General features: G+C 37.4%; 1 protein-coding gene across 2 annotated transcripts in view; it reads right to left on the bottom strand.

Moving 5' to 3' along the window:
- Positions 1–4,005: 4,005 nt before the first annotated feature.
- Positions 4,006–26,236, bottom strand: part of rims3 (regulating synaptic membrane exocytosis 3) — a 66,115-nt gene continuing 43,884 nt past the window's right edge. For both annotated transcript variants that reach the window (XM_079591453.1, XM_079591454.1), the window contains exons 3-7: positions 8,439–8,580; positions 7,694–7,806; positions 6,945–7,046; positions 6,706–6,845; positions 4,006–4,536 (exon numbers count right to left, since the gene is read on the bottom strand). In XM_079591453.1, the coding sequence (XP_079447579.1) occupies positions 4,324–4,536; positions 6,706–6,845; positions 6,945–7,046; positions 7,694–7,806; positions 8,439–8,580 (710 nt within the window). In that variant the 3' untranslated portion in view covers positions 4,006–4,323. The remainder of the gene's footprint in view (positions 4,537–6,705; positions 6,846–6,944; positions 7,047–7,693; positions 7,807–8,438; positions 8,581–26,236) is intronic.

The following is a 26,236-nucleotide window of genomic DNA, read 5'->3' as shown; positions in this document are numbered from 1 at the left end:
ATTTTACAAATCTCAAAAAAGTAGGCCTAAATGTAAATGACTAAAAACACACATGCACTGAATGTTTCAACTGATATCTGATATCGATCTTATGTTTTTCCAAAAACCAAATAGGCCACTCAAAACAATTCTGATAGCAAATAGATTGAATTATATACCAGGGGCCTCATTTATATATATACAAGTCAAAGTGATATGAACTTTGGTGGGGATTTTAGTGTACACACACTCCAAGTTCAAATCTGTGCATGTGCTAAAATCCACGGCAATGTTCATATTTATAAAAAATGTATGTGGAAAATTGCTTAGCGCCGTCAGGATCTAAGCAGACATACACAATTTTCCTTGTGGTAGAGAGAAGGAGTAGGCCTACTGCAAGTATTTGGAAATCTTAATTCTTGCCTCTCGCCATTCATCTCAAGTAAAGGATTTGGACGATGACTGGTGCTCTTGTATGTTAATGACATTAATTAGTTGGCGTTTACAAGGTGGAGATCTGAAACCATTCAGCTGCACACAATTTGAAGATCATTTGCGATTTATAAATTTCACATCTGGAAGAGAGGCGTACAAAGTTTTTGGGCGTACAGTAGGCTACGTTCGTTCTCTGGATCACACGTAGGCCTATACGCACATTTTGAGAAATTATCATAAGATCAAATGTAGGATAAAAGAGCATTTTATAAGAGACCCCTGGGTTCTTGTGCTCATGTAAGCCTTTAAACATCAACACATACCGGGAAATGATGTGTCATTGATGTACTGTGTCATTCAGACACTGTAAAAGAAAAAGAAAAAAACCTGCAATACAATGAAATTAAATATATAATAGCCTATGTACATTCAAGTTAGAGATACTTTAGTATAGTGATATCGAAGCAAAACACCCAAGGCTTTCAGTAACACATCTAAGCCTTATAATAATAACTCACAAGTAAGGCAATAAACAAGCCATCACCTTTTATCCAGCAGACCACCCTTTAAAATAATTAATTTTACAAAAATAAGATACATATCGCCTCAATAATCCTTATATTTGTTCACAAACGGACAAAAAACAGGGTTTCATAAAAAGACTTCACAAGGGTTTAAATGGCCCAGATAGTTGTAAAGGGAGATTACATTCCTATTGGAAATGAAAGCAATCTCTCAACATATCACATTTATATAATTTATATACATCATACAGTATACCTGACGAAGCAACATTTCATAAAAATGTTCAAAGTCACACATCATTCTCAGTTTTACAATCTACTGTCCATTTCTGAATGCAAATAAGAAATGTAAGCATGAATACCAGGTAGACCTCTAACTGTATCGGCTTACATAACATAACATAACATAACATAACATAACATAACATAACATAACATAACATAACATAACATAACATAACATAACATAACATAACATAGATCTGTATTCAGTGTATTAAGATCATTCCCCAGTCAGGCTGGTGTCACCTACTTACACACACATATAAACTGTGTATGCCATAAAACTGCCAAAAAAATAATTGCCATGTATATGAACTGAAAAGAATGAAGTGGTCTCGCATAAAAAAAACATCATTCTGATACAACACCAAGCGTTTAAACGAACCAGATGCTAGTGACTTTTCTGGCATCTTATTCCGAAGTTACAACATCATACTCAAATATTTAAATTTAGATTATCAACAAACCACAGAAGCATTGGACAACTGTATCCTTTTACTGTCAGAACAAAACAGATCTGATCGTTCCCATTCCATGTTAAAATATCGAAACGCATCCAAACCACAGTCAATTTGAAGCGGCAAATCTAGATTTTTTTTTGTTTTGTCGATGTTGCATTTTGGTTTAGCTATGGATTGCAACAAACTATATCCATCCACTATACCTGGAAAAATAGAGCAGTACAGTACAAATATGCATGCATTCAGATTCATTTTGCAAAAATGCAAGGTTTGTAACTACTTCATTGTACAGTAAAGGGACACATATAATCCCATATTCCAATGTACGTAAAATCACATAGAAAAAATATCAATATCTAATAGTCATTTCATAGTGTTTACCAAGGACAAACATTCAGCTGTAAATACAATTTGTTTTTAGAACAGTAAAACAATTTAATTTCATCTTTAGTCAGTACCTAATTTAATGTACAGACATTTTGTCTGTTGGAAAAGAGAAATGTGCAACACAATCAAACTTGTGCAAATACATAAGAAGCAAGAAATGCATGTGAGAATTATAGCAGAGACTCATTTTGTATGTACAGGTTAAAGGCAAAACTTTTGATCTTGAAGAACAACGACGGGCTGGAAAGTAAAATATTCTAAAATGTCAAATCAGTCATGACTGGCATGGCTAAAAAAAGTTTCAATTTGAACGTAGCCTACTACATTTACAACTTATGATGATACTAAGAAAGAGCAGATTATTGTATCAAAGTTTCAGTAGAGAGCTGTGCAGCAAAGCAAAATCCTAAAATACTTCAAACGATTCAAAATGATAAATCAGATGAAACGGTTTGCAGATCTCATAATCTGCCTTTAGAAGCAGATCATATCATGATGCAAACCAGAAAATCAAACAACATTTAGACTTTGAACAGACTGAATTATATAAGCGTCTTTAATGATTTGGCTAATGATCCAAATGGGAACTTGGAAATGAATAATTTTTCTGGTTCTTATTCATACTGTCACATATTAATCATACGTGTTACCATCATCTCTACAGAAGATGTGACTGAAAAACTGAAATCTGATGCACTGGTAGAGATCCTATGATATGTAAGGTACCGATCTGATATATTCAGAAGAACTACGAAAACAAATCTAGATGTGCAGAGGAGGCTGACAGGAGTGCGATGAACACTTTGTAATTTACCTAGTGCCTCTTTCCTTCCAAATGTCTCCGTAACACCAACGACTGACTGAAGAAGCCATCTAGAGCCAGCCAGCTAAAGACGACTGCTGATTGGACAGGAATAGCCACAATGGCAAAGTTCATAGAGTAAAACAAAAGTGTCCAGGAGTTTACAGAATTCCGTTTGTTCTGGGCTTCAAGATCCTGTTGAGCGAGCGACTCCATCAACCAGTCCTCATATAGTCGTGTACTTGGTTTTTGTTCAGCGTGACCTCCTGAGTGTAACAGGAAACGGAAAAGACCTTTATCAGTTCAGATCCATATGCTGGTAGAACGAAACCCAAAACTACTTGAGGCGGTAAAGTATAACGCGGCTCCAACTTTCCAGAAATCTTCGCTATACTTGCTACAAGAAAAGTTTTCTCGCTTGCCAGCGGACAACGTTCGGCATATCCCACAATGCAGCAGCTGTGTATGAGGGTTGCTGGTTTAACAGGACAGTTGGTTCTCCTTCAGAGGGTTCGATTCCCTCTGACTGCGTCTGCAGCTCGGTGCAGATCGCGTTGTTCAGACAAAAAGTGAGATTAAAACATTAGCAAAATAAATAACCTACCATCTATAAGTCTACATCATTTTAAAGGCAAGCTTAAATAGCACTTTACATATTTCGCTGAACAAGGGTTGCGAGTTAACGTGCAGAATGCAGTCGATTAATACATAAACACAAATATCGATCTATATATTTATTTATTGAGCTCTCCGTAAAGGAAAAAAGAAGGTACGCTACTTTATGCGACATGACTCGTGTGCATTTCTAATAAATAACCTGACCTGTGGAGTAAAGCCCTGCCCTTTAAAAGTTTAATTGTGTATGTAGTCTAGTGAGTTTTTCTAACACGTCTCAGTTTTTTTTTTTTTGCATCTCATCTAAGTCATTGACTCTGCTACATATCCATACTCTATAATATAACACTACAGATAATAAGAATTGCTTTGGTTTTTAAAAAATAAAACTTCGGGTTTGGCATAGAGAAATGATTGACCCTTGAGGGTCTGGAACTGCTAGAACCCCTTCTGCTCCCTGTGTGACATGACGTCAACACAAATGCTACATTGTCAGGAACATTTCTCAGCAGATTTATTAAAATGCCCCTATTGTTTGACCTGCGAAAAATGGATCTGCATGTAACTAGCCATGACTGATTCCGGACACCCCTACAACCGCATGTTGCTGGTTACATCCATATCCATCTGTGTATGTGTTAAATGTGTCATGCCTGATTTGTATCCAACTCTTAAAATCTGTGTCGGTAAAGAGGAGCGTTACAGCTCCGGGGCGAGTTGGCTGTATCTATCAGAGTGTGTGTTCATGCTTTTTGGGGTCGGTGGCGGGGTATATTGAACGAAGATACACACGTAGAGATAGAGAACACAGGCATATTAAGACGGGACGTGGATGTGTCTAGGTGCACGAGGGGCTGGTGGCGCTCTCGAGCGAGGACTGGGAGAGTCGGCGTGTCAGAGGGCCGATGCTGGGGTCCGCCAGAGAGGAGGTGGGGAAGAGCTTGTACCAGCCGCCCACCATTGATGACAGATCGAGATCATCCAGGAGGATCTGAGCCATTCCCATGAAACACTTGCTGTCCATGCGGCCGTAATCTCCCCACACGATCACCTGGTGAGGATACATGGACACATTTAGTATGCAGCGGCCCCAAATATGGCATTTGCACTTGGGTGTGAAAGTTTCTTATGTAATGATGACATTTATACATTTTTAAGTGTGTCTTATGCTCTGGATGTTTAAGAGACGCTTTAAAATGTGAATGTCTTAATGTACTTTTTGTCTTAATTGTGAAGATATTATATACATAATACAGGTGAAACTCGAAAAATGTGATTATCGTGCCAAAGTTAATTTATTTCAGTAATTCAATAGCCTGGCTAACGCCAGACCCAATTCTCGTTGAGACTGGGGTCACATGTGCATTTTCTCGTATTTGAGGCGTGGTTTACGAATGCGCCGGCGCCGTTTATTGGGTGCTAAGAATGTCTATCAAATGCGCCTGTACGTAGCTCATAGCCAATCGTTTCCATTATACCAGATGACGTATGTAGAGAAATGGTTTAACGCCAAACGCTGCTCTTTTTTCTAAATAAAATTGCGATCTAAACTACTTAGAACAATATCTAAGGCTGCATCAAAAGGTAGCTTCGCGTCTGCTGCCATGTTGACTCCATAGATATAAACAAACTGCTTAGTTGTGTCGCAAAGATGTCGTCATCGTCTTGCTGCTCCCTCCCCTGGCTGCTGAAAAATTCATCTTTTTCCATCACAGGTGTCAAAGAGCAACTAGGGAGACCATCTAGAGTTCTTCAAATCAACACATGGAGGACGTTAAATGCCAGTTTTCAGTTTATTCTCCCAAGCCAGGAAAGTGCAAGGTGCTCACAGGTGCCAAAACATGAAACATCAAAAGGAAAAAATAAATAAATAAAAAGACTTCAATATACAAAAACAATCACCTTGGATCAGGTATCACAATTCAATCAGAGTACTCAGCAGATACTGCACTCACTACCACCAGTCATAGACTTCCTGACCACTTCCTCAGGTGAGCATTTATACACATGGGTACAACCATTTGTCAATCATAAAAATGGGGATGTATTAAATACCATAAACATGTATTAAAGATCAAATAACCCACTTTCCTTCAACACACAAATTTAAATAACACAGCACAAACTTCAGTTCAACAATAATTATAAATATAATTATATCAATAAACAATAATTATACATAAATAACTTCAGAACAATTCCACCCCTTACACACCATACTTGGTATCTCCCACTCCCATGATGCAACACAGCACAGGTACAAAAAGCACAACAGAAGTCCATTCCGGTCTTTTACTAAAATCAAGATGGCCGCCACCATGCATGCGTGCTCAGGTGGCCAGTCTGAGACACAACAGTCTCGTTGTAGGTGCATGTTTGTGTGGGTGTAATCCATCTCTCCCTTCGCTGGTACATCAAGGTAAATAAAGTGTCTTTTAAAAACCCAAGTATGTGTGCATGTGTTTTTAGCAAGGGTTAACAAGGAGAACAGAGGGCAGCTCTGTGACAACAGGAAAAAAATTATAGACAACTATTGTTTAAAATATAATAATATTTACTCTATTTTGATCAAATAAATGCAGCCTTGGTGAGCAAAAAAAAAACTACTTTCAAAAGCATAAAACAATCTTAGTGACCCCAAATATTTGAATTGTGTATGTCTTTAAAATAAATGCCCAAATCTAAGCCTTTTTAATTGCAAATATAAAATAATTTAATCATTTTCTAACCAAACTAAAAACTAAAAAAAAGAATTGATATTAAATAGCAAGGTTTCAACACCAAATCAATTACACTACATTCTGTGTAAATAGTAATTAGACTTAATTAGAATATATCAAATATAAAAATAAAGAATATAATTATGAATTATGACATTGTTATGATTATTAATTGATATATAACATGTTATTCGGTTAGCCACTGATGATATTCAATATTCTAAGATTTCTTAAAGGAGTGTTTAGCATTTAAATAATAATTATACTGCATAGACTGTACATAATATGAACAGTGTAAAAAAACACAAAATAAGCTCATTGAACTTTAAACAGCGCCTCCTGTCTTTCCATCAACAAATTTAAGACTGCAAGATTGTTTAAAAACGTTTTATTCCATTAAATGCTTTTTTTTGGGACCGCTGTATATTTAGATGTTATATGCTGTTTTCTGAAGAATGTGTTTGTGAAGGATAGCTGGAGTGATTTTGGATTTGTAATACCTGTAGCACTTTCCCCTGCGGGCTCTCGTCAAACATCAGGGATTGCTGGAAGGTTGGATCCAGGGTTTTCTTCACCACTTTGGTTTTCTTCTTAGCGAGACACATTCCATTCTCCAGAACATAAACCTTTATATATGTTGCTGAAAGAGAAGGAATCATCCAATTATGAAACTGTGTTCTTACCAAACAAATCATCTGGATAAAATGATTCAACACGGTCATTTTTAATCGTGGGTTACCTGAAATGGTCTTTGAGCCTGGTTTAGGGGTCAGACCTCGGGCCTGCGTGATCTCAACCTCTAACTGACCCCCTCTATCCATCACACCAATGTAAACATCACCTACACAGAGAAAACCATGGCTTGCCTTAAAATTACAATTTTAATTTATGTGCAGAAATCTTGCAATGGGATAATTCAACAGCAGGTGGAGACAAAGAATAACACATAACCTCCATTCCTGAGAGTTTCTGCCTTGATATTTGATTTGAAACGGAAATTAGATACATAGGCTATTATTAAATCTAACAAGCAACTAACTCCAGTCCAGTCAACATGGGCTCCTGCAAAGATTGATATTTATCAGATCTGCGTCAATTTGCAGACAATTAATTGAGCTGAGTTCCACAAAATGCTAAAGGATAGCTTAGTACCATTTCTACTGTATATTCTATGTGTACTATGCTCAGTTTGAAAATCTACTGTACATACAAAACACCCTGGTGACCTACTATACAACAGCACACAGCGTGAAAGACTGTTTTGCGTGAAAGACACATTGCAATATACTCGACTTTACCTTCTTTATCCATTGTGACGAATAAAGCTAACGTTTGCCACAATAACTCTTGACACATTAATTGATTGGACTGCCAAGAGTCAAGACGGTTTAATATGATATTAGCATAAAAATGCACATGAACTCTTTTTATTTACAAATTTGTAATTGCTGTATTCAGTGTATACTACCCAGTATGTAGCTGTCTTACCCATTGGTGGTGTGGCTAATGTCTGACGTCCCACTATCTGTGCGGGACCAAGGCCATCCAGGAAGTCACTGAATTGGCTCTCAGGGCCCAGGCGAGTGGTGGGGAAGATGAACCTGAAATACACCCGTTGAGATGTGTGAAATGTGTGATCTATCGAACTCATCAATACAAAACAAGGTTGTTTCCAAACAATGCAATACGTACTGTAGTACTGACATAGATGTATGAATTATCATATTTAGAGCTATTTTGATAACTGATTGATATGTTGAATTTATTTATTAATCAATTAATCAGATTAATTTTTTTATATTTGGTAATTATTAAAGTAATTAAAAATGTAATCCATTATTAAAAAAAAAAAAAACTTATTATACATTATCTACCAATTTTATAAATTATTGCAGCTCTAATCATATTACACCACATTTGAATTATTTTCATGACAATAAAGCACATTTCATCATCACAATTTCATTAACGTAATGTGAAATAAAAATGTATATTATTAAAATTGTAGAATACTGTTGTACTCCCTCTGCTTATTTTACATAAAATATTTTTTTTCTTTTCATATTGTTTTCATATTGTGAGATTCACTCACATATAAATGCATTCGGATGCAGTCATTTGTGATCTCCAGGTTAAATGTCTGTGATGAGGAGTCAACGGACTGTTGTTTAAATAGTGATTAATTAATAAATAAAAGCAAAATACAAATACAATGAGACACCATGTCACTCACGTTCCATCAGAGCTGTTGCTGTTGGTGCTGCCATCTGTTGAATCCTTACTGCCCTGCCGTGTGACACGGTTCCTCATCTCCACAGCGATACCCGTCTCTGTGCTCCGCCGGATGGTACTGCGTAGCTTCTTTGTTCCACCATCTACACAAAAAACACGCATATGTAACACAGGTCACTTTCAATGAATAGACCGCACGCACGCACACACACACACACACACACACACACACACACACACACGCACATGCACATGCACGCAGGCACGCACACACGCATATATTTATAAACTTATTTTTTCTATAAATAAATTGACAATTTTCCTAAAATAATGTGGGCAAAAGAGCAGGGTTAATATAAACTAGAACCATTTAAAACAATTGTTACTTGAAATAAACTGTAATCACTTAATTACCACATGGCACAAGCTGATTGGCCTCTGCTGATCCTGCAGTCAATGAGATTGCTTGCTCAACTTTACTTTTAAATGGTGTGGTTCATTGTCCACTGTAGGCTAGTCCTCCAGCACGTTATCAGAGTTCCTGTGAACCCCTCCACGTCCCCCAGCTCCACCTGCCTAGATCTGCTATAATATTTATGTATGTCTATTTATGTAGCAGCAGCAGATCTTACATGCTCACAGCAGCATGTCTGTGTATCTATTACCAGTAGCAAGTCCATACTTGCTCTGCAGCAGCAGCAGTGTAGCAGATCTAGTTGGCCAAGACCAAATACATTAGCATTGCCATATTCCATAACATCTCAGACAGCAACAGTGTTGGCCCAGATCCGGCCCACAACTGGGCTGTGTGAAATCCACGTGTACCAGATGTGTGCCGGATAGTGTCAACTATGTTGCTGTCTGGGATGCTAAAACTATTCAGAGTTGTCATGATTGAAATAAAATAAATTGACAAAAAGACACAACAAAATTACTAAAACTTTAACTAAAATGAAAATGAAAACAGAATATATATATATATATATATATATATATATATATATATATATATATATATATATATCTATATATATATATATATAATATATCAAAATATTAAAAAACTATATTTGTATTTGTATCTCAATTATACTAAAACAACAAAACAGTAACATATTATTTAATTTTCTTCATGTAACACTCTAGAAAGGGTCTAAATTATGTTAGATAATTGTGCAACAATTTAAGCAATGTTACATTTTTGGAATGACAGAAATAATATTGTAACCGGGTAGCTTGCAGAATGTGGGACACAAGTTGTTAGTTTAAATAAGTCACTAGCTTAAAATATTTTTTTAATACAACTGATAGAATGTTATTGCAGTCAATTATATCAAAATTATTACATTGCATGATTACAAGACTGTCAGGAAGTTCAAGACCTTTATATCTTTAATAGTTCAAAAAAGTCACAGGACATTGACGTGTAATGGAAAGTGGCACTGATATAAACTCCCCAAATGTAATGCCATGTAAAAACACAGCATGAACCGCTAAAGTGTTTATGAAAAAGAAAGCTGAGCTTATATAGTCCAGTCATATTTCATACCAGGAGTCATTTACTTGTAAACTCATCTGTACCCTTACTCTGCATGACTTCCAGCTGTTTACAACAGCTGCATTTAGCTGACATACTTTTCTGGCAAGCAATCAATCCAGGCATAGCAGAAGAGCTTGACAACTCAAATGCCTTTGCTTTTGTTCTGAAACACCAAATATGGAAATCAGATCAGTAAAACAACAAGAAAGTGGTGGTTTAAATTTGTAACAGGGCTTGAAAACACAGTAGGTTGTAATAAGCAATGCCAAATTATAACTTCCAAACTTGAAACTCTCATGTTTCATGAGCCCTGAGGCTACCGTCTGGAAGTCACCAAGGAGTTATAAAGTGCTACATCCATTAGCAAGTACACAGTGGTAAACCCCATGCTGTTGAGCTCCAAACAAGACAAAAAAGCAAAACCAACTGACCATCTGATGCATATTGCACACAAAACTGGGCAGTGCTTGTGATCACCATCTCCAATTAGCCCACTTAGAAAATCAGAAAATGTTTACAGGGTACCGCCGGGTTGATATTATGAGAGTTCAAGTTCTTGACTTCAAATCTTCCAAAAATATTCAGTTTTATTTGAGCAACTTAGTAACAAGTTTACATGTCAAAGTGGATAGTTCTTGGCCAGAATATAGGGTTACAACGGTGCATTTGATTTTATTAAACCTCTAGATGGCAAAACTCACATTAGCACTTTCCTAAACAGTCGCGTTTCTCTATGCACATAGAGAAGTTAATTCTGCGCTAGTTTGACCTACTGTTGGTGTTAAAGGCATTATTGACATGACAATAAATAGCTGGCTGATTTTTCCTTTTGTTGACATGGTTAGATTTAAATGATCAATATCATTTGTTAAGTTGGGTGTCAACCTTATGGCGGGTACACACTGCATGATTTTCAAAGTCATTGGATCGCTGTTCACCTCACACTGCACGACTGTCTCGGGTGCCATTTAGTTGCTGTTGTGTGCATATTACATGATGGATCGGTGACAGGGGGTCAAACATTACACAACATTTAATTAGAAGAATCGCTGACAACTCTGTCTTGTCTACAAACCACATTTCACACATCCAAACACGTAAGGATTGATAAAGCAAATAACGAACGATCACGAGTGAGTCAGGAGTTCTCACTTGAGACTGTATTTTTTTCTTGTTAACCTGATGCACGCAAGAAGCTTGTGATAAAAGTTGTCTGTGTGCCGATTTGCAGTGAAAAAGAAAAAGAGACAACAATATGAAGGACAGAATAGTTTCTTGCTGTGTTTTGTTGCAGGTCTATGACTCCTCCTCCTGAACTTTCCTTTTCCTGTATCTTGACCTCTCATTGGCTGTAGGTCGTTGCCGATGTAATGTCCAGTCAAAACGCATTTCACACTGCAGCACTCCCAGACATGCTAAATATTTAACGGGGATCTGAGAAACATATGCACTTCTCTCATGGTCTTTCATCCTCATGATTTTTGGTCATACACACTACACGATTTTCACCACGACTCAAATATTTTTGGTGTTACAGGGCTTTAATTTGGTGTGGGATTGCGCGTATTGAGCATAACTTTACTCATTCCCGCAGATTTTGTGCTCATACCCAAAGCGTGCAGCACATAAAGCTGCCTCTCAGTATTAAATAGTTTTTTTTTTGCTGCTTATTGCACTTAAACAGTCAAATACACACAAAATAATGTCAAAATGCCAGTCTTGGCAAGTATTCACATAAACAGTCATGTTTTAAGTGAACGTAAACAGTTGAGAAAAAGAATGCGTGCAACAGTATAATGGATCTCTGCGTCAACTCTTAAAGTGACAGCAGCCTATACTTGATGCCAAATTATGAGATATTAAAATTATGGCTAAATTTGGAAAACCACAAGCCACATTGGCTGGTGAGCAAAAATCAAGCCCTTATTGTCACTCATGTGAATGAGCACCGATTTGTCTCCATGGCGGTAATTTTCACAAAACTGTCGGCGAGTGAAAATTGGGGCTAAAATCGTGTACCAGGCATTAGAGATAATCACCATATTTATATTCAAAAAAACATATTCATAAATATGATATTGATCATATCATAAAATATAATTTATTCTAACCCTAACCCAAAGTACAGCCACATTAAATTATTATGGGAGCTCCTTCAAATCGTTTAAAATATTTGTTCTGTATTTTTAAAAAGACATTTTAATAACAGTATATTTATTATTAAGAAACAAATTATTTTATTTGTCAAAATAAACAGAAAATAATATAAACTTTTTTTTAATTAACTTACGCATTATGCAAAACATTTGTATCAACACTGGGTGATTTTTGCCCCATGCTGGTTAGCCTTTTCCCCCCCGAGTGTATGCCACCTAATACATTTATATAAAAAAAATATATAAAAAAAACCCTTTTATGATTTATTTTCTCACAGAACATGTTGATCCATCAATGTTCACAAAAAAAAAAGAACAAAGATTTCGGCAATCATACACTATGGGAGCAGTGAAAAGCACATTTCCCTTAGGGTGTGCTTATAGCCCTGTTGCACTCATAAATCAAAGTTCTGGCTAGATGAGACTCTGGGGTGTTTTTCTGTCGACTGTGCCTTTAATTCTTTCAGGTGTCCATGAGTTTGTAGAATGATGGCAGGCGACTCACAACCTGGAAGATGCACAAGACAAGTCACCCAGCAATCTGTTACAGCCAAGCATTGATGGCCAACCTGCTGACCTCACCATATAAAGTGAGAGAGGGGAAGGAAGAGAGGAAGAGAGAGAGAGAGAAATAGGCTGCTGCTCAGCTGATGTTGAGAAAGAGATAAAGAGAAAAACATGCCGCTCTATTCTGTGCCAAAAGATGACATCTCAAAGGTGTAGATTAGAACAACAGAGAGTGATGACTTCATAATTACCTCCTGGATCAGATACTATAGGAGTCGTCCCGATAAGACCATGAGCCAAGAACTAACACTCTGATATATGAATACTGTTCGTGTTTAAAGGGATAGTTCAACCAAAATTAAAATGATGTCATGGTAACACTATAATAACTTTCATTAATAAGTCATTAACAAACATTTTATAATGCTTAACGGACCATTAGTTAATATTTATTAAAATAGCTAGAAATATGGGATAATGTGCTTGTTAATGTTAACTAATGAACTTATTAAACATTTCATAATGATTAACAGATCATTATTTAATGTTGATATGCTTACAAATATCATTAATCTTTCAATTCATATGATCATGCAATTCTAAAAAAAATCTACAAATGATTTTAATCATTGTATAATATCTGTAAAAAAAAAAAGAAAAAAAAAAAAGATTAGATCATTAGATTTTTAAGTGCATGGCCATATTAATTGAAAGTTTAATGACATCGGTAAGCATATCAATTTGCATTAAATATCTGTTAATCATTATCTAATGTTTAATAATTTCAGTAGCCTAAACATAGTAAACATCAACAAGCACATATCCTATATTTCTAGCTATGTGAATATATATTAACTAATGGTCTGTTAAGCATAATCTTTGTTAATAATTTATTAATGAAAGTTATGTTACCGAACATGGATAAAAATAATGAATATTTCTAAAGCACCAAATCAGCATAATAGAATGATTTCTGAAGGATCATGTGACACTGACGACAGAAGTAATGAATACAATGGAAGAAAATGTATGTTTGTTATTTAAGATTGATCAAATAAATGCAGCCTTGGTTAGCATAAAGGACTTCTTTCAAAAACATAAAAAAAATAATACTTTGTATTTTAGACAAAATTAGAGCAGCCTCTTATTTGACATGATTAAGGTGTAATGTACAGTCAGCTGGTCATTATTGCCAAATATACTTTTATTGCTTCTAACAGCTTACAAAATAAATAAATATAAAGATGAATTGGAAATATCGATTAGGTGAATGTAAGAAGAGATACACTATGATACAAGAGATATTAATTGATTTGTCTTTTGTTTAGAGTCATTATATATAAATATTTGACTGCAGAATGTCACAATTGAGATCAAAGCCTCAAGAGTTCAAAAAAGTCTGAGAAAAAGAAACAGGGCATGTGTTACAGGTTAAAGAGCCCAGTTAATAATAATAAAAATAAAAATAAACCAATTGCACTGCAAATGACGCAATGACTCTATGTTCTAAACTTTTATGAATCACAATTATGTCGTTTCTGCAGAAGAATATGTACAGACAGGCTGCAGAACTGCAAGTATTGCATTCCCAGCAGACACTTGCTTACTGTCATGGTGCTCATAGTCTTTAAAATAAAAAAATAACTGCAAAAGCGAGTGCGAGACAGAGAGAACGAGAACAGCTTTCTAAAAATACTGACAGAACATGAACAGTGTGGGCCACAGGAACACCGAGCAAGAAGATCGCAGTCAGAAGCACACAATTCACTGAGGTGTTCATTTAAAAATGAACAACATCTGATGTGGATAGACAGTTGATGCTAAAATACCACAGACATAACGGCAAGCAAATGCTTGGGAAATAATATATGTGACATTTCAGAACAGTTACTTAGTTTGTGCAACAGAATAACTACATGTTGTCGTCTTATATACATGTATAAACATTTACAAGAATAACATCAGGCTGGCAGTGAGTGAAAGGGAACTGTACATGCAGTCTGTTTGGCAGGACTGTGACGTGTTGTATCTATGTTTGTAGTAGAATAAAGTGGCCACAGAGAACGGAGACATTTAAAGATGAAGTCATTAATTTCCACTGGTATGTCTAAATAATTTTTTCAGGTTCCCCAAATACTCCTGGTTTTGGTTATAATCTGCCATTGGTTGACCAAACAGTTACACCGTGTCCTAACCAGACAAATAATTTGTCTGTCCACACTAGACGCGACTGCGAGATGCGTACAAATCAATCAAAACTCACAGCCAATCAGAACAGCGTGCGGGTGGGCTCTCACGGCAAGAGTAATCTTGACGGCAATTGCAAGATAATGGATAAGTAGCCTAGGCTATAATCAAATTCACAAATATTACACCATTTAAACATAATTCAAATACACAGGCTATGAGTTACTAAAACAATCTTTGTCAAATAATACACTTGTTTCTTCACAGTTTGAACGTTCATGTTTCCATTTGTTTAATTTCAAGATCTGAGGTGAATTATCCATTGTTGCTTTTACAGCTACAAAGCTGGGAGCACTAAATGATATTCAAAGTCACATTACACGCTTTTAACATTAAATAAAGCACATAAACAGTACATGAGATTATCATTCGCACACTTTGTGTTTGTTGTTCCAGCGCGACGTCGCAGAAAAATAGAAACAGTTTCTAAAATAGAATTGTCACGTGTCGCGGCGGCTGGTTAGGACAGAATGAAACTCTGATTAACATCGAAAAGATACCTTTTGTTGCGGCGGCGCGTGTAGTTAGGACACAGTGTAAGTAACACCCTAAACTCACGCCATTGATTGGTTGCTGTGTCATTCTGCTCAGATTGTGTTTGTTTTATTCCTGCGAAGTAATTTTAGAAAATATAAACATTACAGGGTCTTTTAAAATGACAGATATGTCTCGTCACAGGCCCCTTGGACAGTGTCCAGAGTTCTGTATCTTTGACCTTGCTTAGTACTTAATTGGCCCAAAAAGACACTCGTCCATGAACTGCCTGTGAAATGTCCATTTAATAAGTTGCCAGAGGGACGTCCACAGTACAGGGGTCAAAAGGTTGCAGGGCCTCGAAATTCGGTACAGTCCACCGTCAAGGGCCCTCACGGCTCTAGATGCTTCCTGAGCCAATTAGCCCCTGGGAAAGTAACTCCTGCATGAGACCTTTATAGGCACATGTTCCCATAGAGATCTATGTAAGACATCTCTCGACCTTGCCCTGTCGGTATGTCATCGAGGGCCCTGTGATGCAACTTTCTGTGAAGTCTGGGGCTCCTCACAATCTTATATAAAATCTCACAATTTTGCCTTATATCCCATGACTGTGATTTTAATTTGACTTGCAATTGCAACTCAAAGGTAAGAATGTAATCTCACAATTGTGAATTTAAATCTTGTAATGCAACTTCATATCTCACATTTTAAATTGTATATCCCAATTGGGACTTTGGTTCTTGTAATCGTGACTTTCTATCTCAAAATTAGGATTTTAAATCTCAAAATGTGACTTTATATCTCACTATTTGACTTTGTTTCTTGCAATTGCAACTTTACATCTCACGAGTTAAAACTCATTCTAACAGTCTGATATTATTTTAACTTTTAAACTTGATTTCACATGACTTTTTTAAAATGTTTTACTCTGCGGATCTTCATTCACAATCAAACATACAGACCTCTGACTGAACCAACTAACTGAACCAAATAACATTATTTCGAAACCTTTATGGATATTATTCCTGGTCAATTTTCCTTTGCACTGAAAGCAACATGTTCAGGGGTAAAAGCTTTCTCCAAGATGCTTATAAAAACATTTATATCTTTCTATACAGGCTTTATCTCCAGTCTGTTTCTTCCCTTCTCAGTCCTTGTCATTCGACAGCTATTCCCTTGTATCCAAACGCCTACTCTGCCTGTTTCACCCAGGAGTATCTCGCTACTGATCCACAGTAAATACCAGAACAGCGGGAGAGTCTGTCCTTTGGGACACTTTGATGAAATATTAAACAGTGCAGCTCAGAGAGAGAGAGAGAGAGAGAGAGAGAGTGAGGGAGGGATGGGGTGGATAGAATCGGGGCTAAGGGCAAGAGGTGCTAAAAAGATTCATCCAAGTCCACGTGACACTTTCCCGAGAACAACAGCAAACCCTCACATGCAGCCCGGAGAGCAATCCACCTGTTTCTCAGAGTTAAATCAAAGCGCATGTGCATAGATGCACACAAACACGCCATTTTCACCTTCACACAAAACCTGTTTCCACCTGCGGCTACGCTAAACAGCTCATCAACGTTGTCATGCACGCCACGACTGCGTGTCTAAAAAAGGGAAGTGCCTTGTGTGCTGGAGACGCATCCTTCTGTCTGGTATCTGTGGCAACAGCCTGCTCTCTCCAGACAGATATCATGGGGCACAGACATTTTAGATTAACTCGAGCTAAAAATACTGCCTTATCGCCCAACAGGACACAACTAATCAATGGCTGATATTTCAGGAAGATCTGTGTGTGGGTGGTCTGTGAAGGAGAATCTAATTAGGGGGCTTCCACAAAATAAACAGTTTATTCACAGACTAAATATGTAACAGGAACTATTTGACAGAAGCTTTTTCATAAGGGTAGACTGCTGAGAGAGTTATAGGTAGACTGATGATTTGCTCATCTGAGGTATATTGGGTATGTTCAGAACTGCATATTACCACACTGCTCACACTTTTTTTATAGTGTGCGGTATAGGGGTAGGACTTATGACGTATACCACGGTTAAGCTGCAGTACTGCGTCAACAGGTAGAGATTTTGCTATGCTGTTTTTCGCATGATAGATAGTCGTGGACAGGACTGCTTTATGTGATTTACAAATAGAATGGTTTTAGCATGTAAGAAATGCTGCATGAATAGACATAAAAAAGTAGCAGATCTAGGCAGGTGGAGCTGGGGGAGGTGGAAGGTTCCAGAGTAAATCTGATACCGCGCTGCAGGACTAGCCTGCAACAAAGACTGAACCAGACTATTTTAATGTTGAGCAAGCAATCTCATTGGTTGGAGGATCGGCAGAGGCCAATCAGCTTGCGTCATGTGGTAATGTGACCGCTTGCAGATTGCATGTAAAGGGCCTATCAGCCTGCAGCCTCTAGAGTTTCATGACTGTACTAGATATTTATTTCCAACATTCATTGTTGCATAATGTGTACTGTTTAACATTCTTTATTTGCACTACACTGTATGTTTGTATGTTTGATGTGACAATACATTTTTCAAATAGTAGCTACACTGTCAGAAAACTACTTACTGCATCCTATTTTTTATAAAATAATATATGAAACGGTATACATTTCCACAGCATGCAGTAAGAAGTATATTGGAATTGTAATACAGTACAATTGTGTTCTACTGCGCAGTATGCAGTATGTTGGTTTCTTTTCTAACATCAATGTTTCACACAGTTTGAACGTGTAGCATACCATTTGAAACATTTTTTCATTGTATACCTATTACATAATATTTTGCGAGCTATTTATAAAAAAAAGTAGTAAACAGTATAATATACTTTACAGAATCCAGTAAGCAGTATGCTAGTGTTCCATTCAAACATATCTAAAAAAGATCTTATATTTTTACACAAACTGTACAAAAAAAGTGATAACTATTTGTGAGAAGATAACCGGATGCCACTCACTGAATTAAACATGCAAAAGTAAAGGTGTTATGTGCCAACAATGTAGCATAGGCCTACTATGTCTTGCATACTATAAACTAGCAAGGCAGTATGCGGTTAGCATTAAGCTAATATTCCATTCCATTCCAATCACAGCCATGGTCATTTGTCCATTTAATGACACTGTAGCGTTTTCCATCAGGACTTAATGCATGTTTCTCGACTGGCTTTGTGCCTCGTCGGCTTTCTTGACGCCTGCCTGAGAGACTCATTAGACGTCTCATCACAGAAGGAGGCACCCGTAACACATTATATACTCTTCCTCACATCTCCATGACGATGAGCAGCATCGCTGATGAGGGAGAGTGACTGATAAGAAGTGGATGACAGCGAGGGACAGGGAACAAGAGAGTAAATAGAGAGAACGAGAGATGGGGTGCAGAGGGTGCAAAGGATGAGTGGTAGGGTGGGGGTTCTATTTTTAAGTCTGTAGTCAGGAATATCTCTGCCGAGGGAAAGGGAACTGTGAAGCAGCAGACAACATGCTCAGGCAATAACCCACCACTGCCTCCTTGAAACTCAAAGCCTCACATAAATATCTTCAATCACGCTTAAATCTGATCATGTGAAACGCAAACCATCTCTGCACTTTGCTGTGCAGTTAAAGTTTTATGAATCTCTGATCAAACATCAAGCCTAGAGTATACTTAAGTTTTTATGTGTACACTAGGGAATGCGTAAAGTGCGTATGATGTAAATTTCATCATCAGAATGACATTTTTGTAGCCTGATTTTTCGAACCGTGCAAACTCTGTATCCATGCGGCACGTCATGATTCCAAGTTAGATGCGTTCCTGGATCAACGTATTTTGTTGCTCCTGGAACAACATTCTATCCAAAAATGTTATCATAACCATTTCCCTACCTCTAAACCTAGCCCAGTAATCCCTAAAATCAAATGGTAAATGGACTGCATTTATATAGCGCTTTCACAGACCCAATGGCCACCAAAGCGCTTTACAATATTGCCTCACATTCACCCATTCACTCACTCATTCATACACCGACGGCGGTGATAGCCATGCAAGGCGATCCAGCTCGTCTGGAGCAGCTGGGGTTAGGTGTCTTGCTCAAGGACACCTCGACACTTGGTCAGGTGGAACCGGGGATTGAACCACCAAACTTCCGGTTTGTAGACAATCTACATGAACCACTGAGCCACTGTCGCCCCACAAAGGGAAATGATAGGTGAATAACACTGACGTAGCAGCACCTAACCCTCATTTTAATCCTAAACTTGACATAAACTGTAAACTTGTCCCTTAAATTAAATCTGATTGGTTGAATGGAATGTTGTTCTAGGATCAACAAAGATGTTTATCCAGGAACATGTTGCACTTGGTTAAATCAGGTTTTGCATGTCTGCAGTACTTAGTTTGTCCACAAGGTGCCCAACTATTGTTTAACAGTTGAAAAAGAAACGCAGGAGAATGAACAACAACAAAATAAAAACAAAAACAATAGACGGCCACTTTGATGAGCCCTTGTGTGAGGGTGCTAGAGATTCCAGCTTAAACAAGTACAAAGACATTTGAATTGGTCATAACTTCTGGAGAGAAATAGAGCAGACACTGAAGAAGAATGAAACTATCTAGTGCGCATGTGCCGACTGCCATGTCAAATTTATCTTTACTGGGATTCCTGTGTCTATATTTATTCAGCAAGGAATGTTACATCTGGCTTTATATGTTTGTGACTGCAGTACGAATTAAACAAAATCAGTTACAGGACTTTGTCGCAATCACAACCAGTTTGCTGATTGTTGAGAGTGTTCATAGAGGCAGAGAATTTTCTTTTGGACAGAAGCTGATTTATGTCTGGTATTTAGCTGTGTTTTTTATCTATTACAATAAGGAATTATTGTATTAAAAAAATGGATGGAGCACAATGGAGTTGCCAGAGCTGGTTTTCCAAAGTTGGACTATCTTTAAATTCCCAAAGCATCGTAAAAAAATGCCAGGCCTGGATGCAGAATAAATAACAAGACGCAACGTTATGCAAGAACACAATCAAGTGTTTTCCAATAACAGAGGTCTTAAAGGAACAGTAAAAACAACAACAACGGACATTATTTGACTAGCTTTGCATTAATGCACTTTTTTTGTCCAAAACTATATACATGAAAGGGGATAAGCATGTGTCCAGGTAGAGTTAAAAAAGGGAAAGGTTGTGGTATATCCTCGTTGTGGGAAGTGAAGGTCAGCCTGTGCAGATGGCCGTGGGTCCAGAGGCTCAGGGCCAGGTGGTCATCATCTTGTCACGGACAGGCTACATCTCACCACTTCATCCGTTCACGGCCTATCTGATGCATATTGCACAATAAAAAAAAATCTGGGAGTCAAGTGTTATCAGTTATTCAAGTTTGGCAAAAAAAAAGTTTGACTTGCGAGAAAATTTTGACTGATTGGATGGCTGAGGTAATACAGATTTCAATCTAGAGTGGTATTAGGGCAAAACATATAATTTTTCCTGAACAAACCTATTCCTTTCAGCCTCAACAAGTAAGGTTCTTTGAGGGAGAAAACAGTCATGTACCATCTTTCACTAGGACTCACAGCCAGTTTACTCATTGATTTACACTCTTACTTGTTCTGTTTGTCTTCAGACACAAACATAGTGTATATATACAGTACAAAGGACAGAGAGTGCTAGCCAATTGCCCTCATTGGACGCAACACAAAATTTTGGCAGTGTACATTAGAGCTGATTTTTAACTGCCACTCAAACTGTTTAGTCTGTCCCTGCTGAAAATACCAGCTTAAACCAACCTAAGAAAGTTTGATGGTCTTAGTGGATTTAAGATGTTCTAACTCACCTCCCAGCTCGGTCAAACTGGCTAGCCTACTTAAGTGCCCAAAACCCATTTAAAACAAGCCAACAGACCAGCCTAAGATAAGATAAGATAAGACCAGTTTAGGTTGGTTTGAGTTCTTTTTTAGTTTGGCTAACAGGATCATGTTTAGCAGCTTTATTTTGTACACGGTCTGACGATGCAGCCATACAAATCTCCACCAGGAAGCTCCTCTAGTCTCCAGCTTTATCATATTAACCCCCAGCAGCCCAGTATGTACTAGCTTCACCCACTGCCTTCCTCTTCAAGCCAACACCTTCAGTCCATACACACCCACAACTGAGTACACAGGAAGCCTGGGAGCTCTGCAGTGACCCCATCCCTTCTTTTCTAATCCTCTAGCCTCTGATGCTCTCTTTCTCTCTCTCTCTCTCATACACACACTCTTTCTCTCTCTCTCCCCCACCCCGTTTCCATGGTAATGCTGTCTGCAATGCACCAAGATCCCATTGTGTCGGCCTCTCGCTCAGCTTGTTTGCTTCCGTTTCTACAATGTTCACCCATTAATCAGTTTTTTTTTCTTCTCTAACTCTACCTGACTTGCTGCCGGGATAACGGGATAACATTTATCGTTTATAAAACTTGAAGATGAATCCGTCATTCTTCTATAACTCGATTATACTCTGAATTACAATATCTATCTATTTGTCTATCTATCCATCCATCAAACCATCCATCCATCCATTTCTTTCTTGTTTCACCATCCAACTTGTCAACTTGTTTGGTGTCTCTCCAGTTCTTCTTGTATCTGCCACATAAGCACTTCTTGAATCTAGATTCACCAGAGCTTCTGTAATCTGCTATTTCATAAAGTAAAAGCTCAGAGGCATGCATGCTTTTGCAAAAAAGTAATCATGTAATTTTGAAACACTAAAACTCTTCTCAACTAGGGATTTATTTCTTTATTTTCTGTCCAAGATTTATGATAACTGTAAACTGTTTTATCTGCCAGCAATAATGTTCATTGTCCTTAGAGTTCCTCACAGGAAGTGCATGCGACTCAAAATTGAGAGTTGGATGTTAGCATGTTGCTAAGCTAACACGCTACTCCAATAAGCATCATAATACTGACTACTTTAAATTGATATTTCAAGTAGCCATCTTTGATTATTTTCTCTGAGCTTGTCACTATGTGAAGAGTTCAGATGCAAAAGCCGCTAAGCCGCCAAAATGATATAATGATATTGAGCCGAATGTTCTCCGCACATAGTAAATACCGCACATAACCATTAATTATCTCTTCACTTTGTCAGCAAAATCCTCTAAGTCCACAGAAACCAATCAGACGACACAAATTGAATCATATAACTTCAAGATGAATGACGGTGTGAGTATGAGACGGATTTCAATTGACGAGCTGCACGTTTTTATCACAATTTGTCCAATCGTTACAGTGACAATGACAGGATTTCGCAAATAGCAAGTAAACACAACAATGTTCCTTGTGCTGCTGTAAATGGACGTGACAGTCAATGAAAGCTTTAGCGCCAAGTTCTGCCAGGGAAACTCAATTGTTACGTCACTTATACCTTCACATCTAACCAATCGTGTTCTAATACCTGCAGTATAAAAGATCGGTACTTACACATGTCTGAGTTCGCAGATGCTGACGCCATCAATTACCTCCATCCTCCCCACCACCACCAGGATGGTCCCTGTCCATACCTCCCAGGGGTCGGCTGCGCCCCTGCCTTCGGTTTCTTCATTGTTACATTTTGATTTCTGGTTTCATCATTTGCAATGTTTCCAGCTGCATCTTTAGGGATTTAGCAACTGTATATTATGTATTTTTGTCCAAAGAGGTGGACTTTTGGAGATATACTGGTTTTTGCAGCAAAAGACAGTTAAATTTGTTAAATACCAATGAATTGACTAAAGTGACACTTTTGAAAATAAGGCATTTCCACAACTGACTAATAACCTTTCCATTGCCATTAAAGAGAAATTACTGAACCTAACCATAGGAGCCTGATAAAAAAAATGCAAATTTAAAGGGGTGGTTGATTATGATTTTACTTTTCTAACTTTAGTTAGTGTGTAATGTTGCTGTTTGAGCATAAACAACATCTGCAAAGTTACAACGCTCAAAGTTCAAAGCAAACAGCTGGTAGGGACTACATGAGCTTTCTTACTTTCCGGGTTAGTCTTATCAAGACAGAATATGCTAATCAATGACTAGAAAAAAACTACACAGAAGCTACATAAATTCATCAACTAATCATTCAGAAATGTAGTCTACATGTTGTCACTTCTTCTTGAGTCTCTCCATCTTTGTCTGACTGCTGATTTAAACATAAAAGGCTAAACGATTTAGAAAATTTCAGTGCATGTCTGTGTGAGTGCAAGCTGTTGTAGCTCCACCCTCTGTGCCGGAAGCAGCGTCTCATTTGCATTTAAAGGGACAGACACGAAAACGGTGCGTTTTTGCTCACCCTCAAAAAGTGACAATTTTAACATGCTATATAAAAATATCTGTGGTGTGTTTTGAGCTAAAACTTCACATACACACTCTGGGGACATCAAATACATTTTTTTTTTTTTTACATCTGGTGAAAACGGCATTAGCACACCTTTAAAAGAAAACATGTCAGAGGTTTTTGCATCTGAACTCTTCATGTATCCTTTATCAATATACTTGTACTGCTTTACAATACCTTTACATAATTTATTAATGAATTTTGCATTATAGCTTATGCATTATGTACAAACAAATTAACAATAAACAGTAGTAGATGCTGTAAAAATGGTTGTTCATTCCTTCGGCAAACAATTCATCACCATATGGTAAGACCTGTAAACCCGCATTTGGTTGATTATTATGGTTTTTCTAGACCACTGAATTGACACCATCTCCGTTGAAGCACGCACACAGCGGGGTACTGACTCTATGTTATTACAATCATGAAGTTGTGTGGGTAAAACATCAGTATTATGTAATAGGGATCAGAGAGAGGTGCCATACCAAGCAGTATGAGATAGTGGTTTCTTTTCGATGGCATTTAGAGAGTGTTAATTAAAGCAATCTATCCCTGATGCTCCACTGAGTAATAAAAGCCCTGGAGGACAGCAGAGAGGCTGAACAACGAGATATAGGGAGTGTGTATATTCAAGCCATTGACTCAATGCTGACACTCACTGCACTGGATCATAACACTGTGGGAGATATATCACCAGGATTAAATCCTGTATGCCTTTATATTTGTATGTCTGTGTGTGTAAAAAATACTCAGAGTAAATATGCACATAAATGCACAATAAATGCAATAATACTAACATACATAAGCATTTCTATGAGTGGATGTTCACATGAGAGCATACTGTACATGTGATAAAAATGAGAAAATGTGGTTGTGTTGAAGTATGATTGACTGTCTTTGTGTTCATTTCGTGGCATTGTGCATGCACATGCCTCTGAGAGATCTATACGTCATGGTATGCTGGAGTTATTTCAGGCATTTGCGCTGTTGGCTGGTTACATAAGACTCTGGGAGGTCTGATTCTTTCCACTTAAAATAAAGAATCTGCAAATGGTGAAGAGAGGGACAGAATGCAGACAGATACTGAGAGCGAATGAATGAGCTGGAAATAGAGACGTATAAGTGCATGCGCATTGATAGTGTAACCTTAAAGGTAGTGTAGGCATTTTTTTCATAAAACCTTTTTGTTATTCTAGTTGAAACTCTCTTCACATCCTGATAGGAGTCAAGATGTGGTCTAAATATATATAAAAAAATGTACATTTGTGGCTAAACGCCACCTCTGTCGAAAATGGCAACAATATTTAGGGAATGCTCTCCTCACGTACTGTAGTATACATTCATCATCACCTCAAACCCGCTAAATCCCAGCCTCAGCCCATTCAGAAATTCTGTTTCATTGGAAGAAACCTCTAAACGCCACTTCCCTTTGCCAGCAAAAGCCTCTAAGTTCACAGAACCAATCACAAGATGCAAATATGATGCAAATCATATGATTTGAAGATGAATGACAGTTTTAGAAATTGGCATTTTATGACAATGGATTGTTTAGATTTGACTAATATCAGTTTAATATTTACTGACTTAATGCACTTCTTAATGAACAACTTAGTACACTTTTTATAGCTATTTATTTATTATTTTATTTCTTTTTGATACATCATAACTTTATATAAATTTTTTAATACATATTTATTATTGTATATAGGTTGTATATAGGTATTTATAGGTATATAGGTTATTATATTTTAAGCATTGTCTAGTGTAGTATTTGAGAGTTGTGTATGGTGTAGTTATTGTATAAAGTCTTCTATTTGCCTTCTGTTTGTTGTTGTTATCCAGTAAAGTGTGATTGTGGTTATAATACTATATTTTTGAGCCTTTTCCTTTATTCAGAAAGGACAGTGAAGAGCGAGAGAGATAGGGGTGGGATCGGGAAACGACCGATGTTCACAATTGAACCTGGGTCCCCTGTGAGCATTACATTACATTAAATTACATTACATTAAATTTAAAGGGCCCCTATTATGGATTTTTTTTAAATGACCTTTCCTGTAGTGTGTAAAATAGCTCTAAGTGAATGAAAACATCCTGCAAAGTTTTAAATCTGAAAGTGCACCGTATATAAAGTTATTGTCTTTCAAAAGTAAGAGTCGACTCGGAGTCAATGAAATTAGTTATTTTTCAAACGAGTCATAAGCCGTTTCGTCGTGACGTCAAGACGAGACATTAGCATATTGCCCGCCCACTTATTGCGCACACAGACACCGGGGAAAACTTGAACCCCCAACACTGCAGCTGATTCCTGTGGATACTGGACAGCATCATGTCGAGAAGACGCTGTGCTCTACAATGTGAAGGTAAAGCCAGTTTTTTAACCGCCCAAGGACGAGCATGTGAAGAATCAGTGGTTAAAACGTCTCTTTACCACGATACCACAGCAGTATAATCCTAAAAGTTTGCTGTGTTCCCTTTATTTTCCTGACGACTGCTTCTCAAATCTCAGAGTTAAATGCAGGATTCGCAAACCGCTAGCTCTTGAAAGAT

This window comes from Phoxinus phoxinus (assembly GCF_949152265.1).
Source record: "Phoxinus phoxinus genome assembly, chromosome: 19".
In the NCBI taxonomy this organism is placed as follows: domain Eukaryota; kingdom Metazoa; phylum Chordata; class Actinopteri; order Cypriniformes; family Leuciscidae; genus Phoxinus; species Phoxinus phoxinus.
This window is presented reverse-complemented; position numbering and strand designations above follow the sequence as displayed.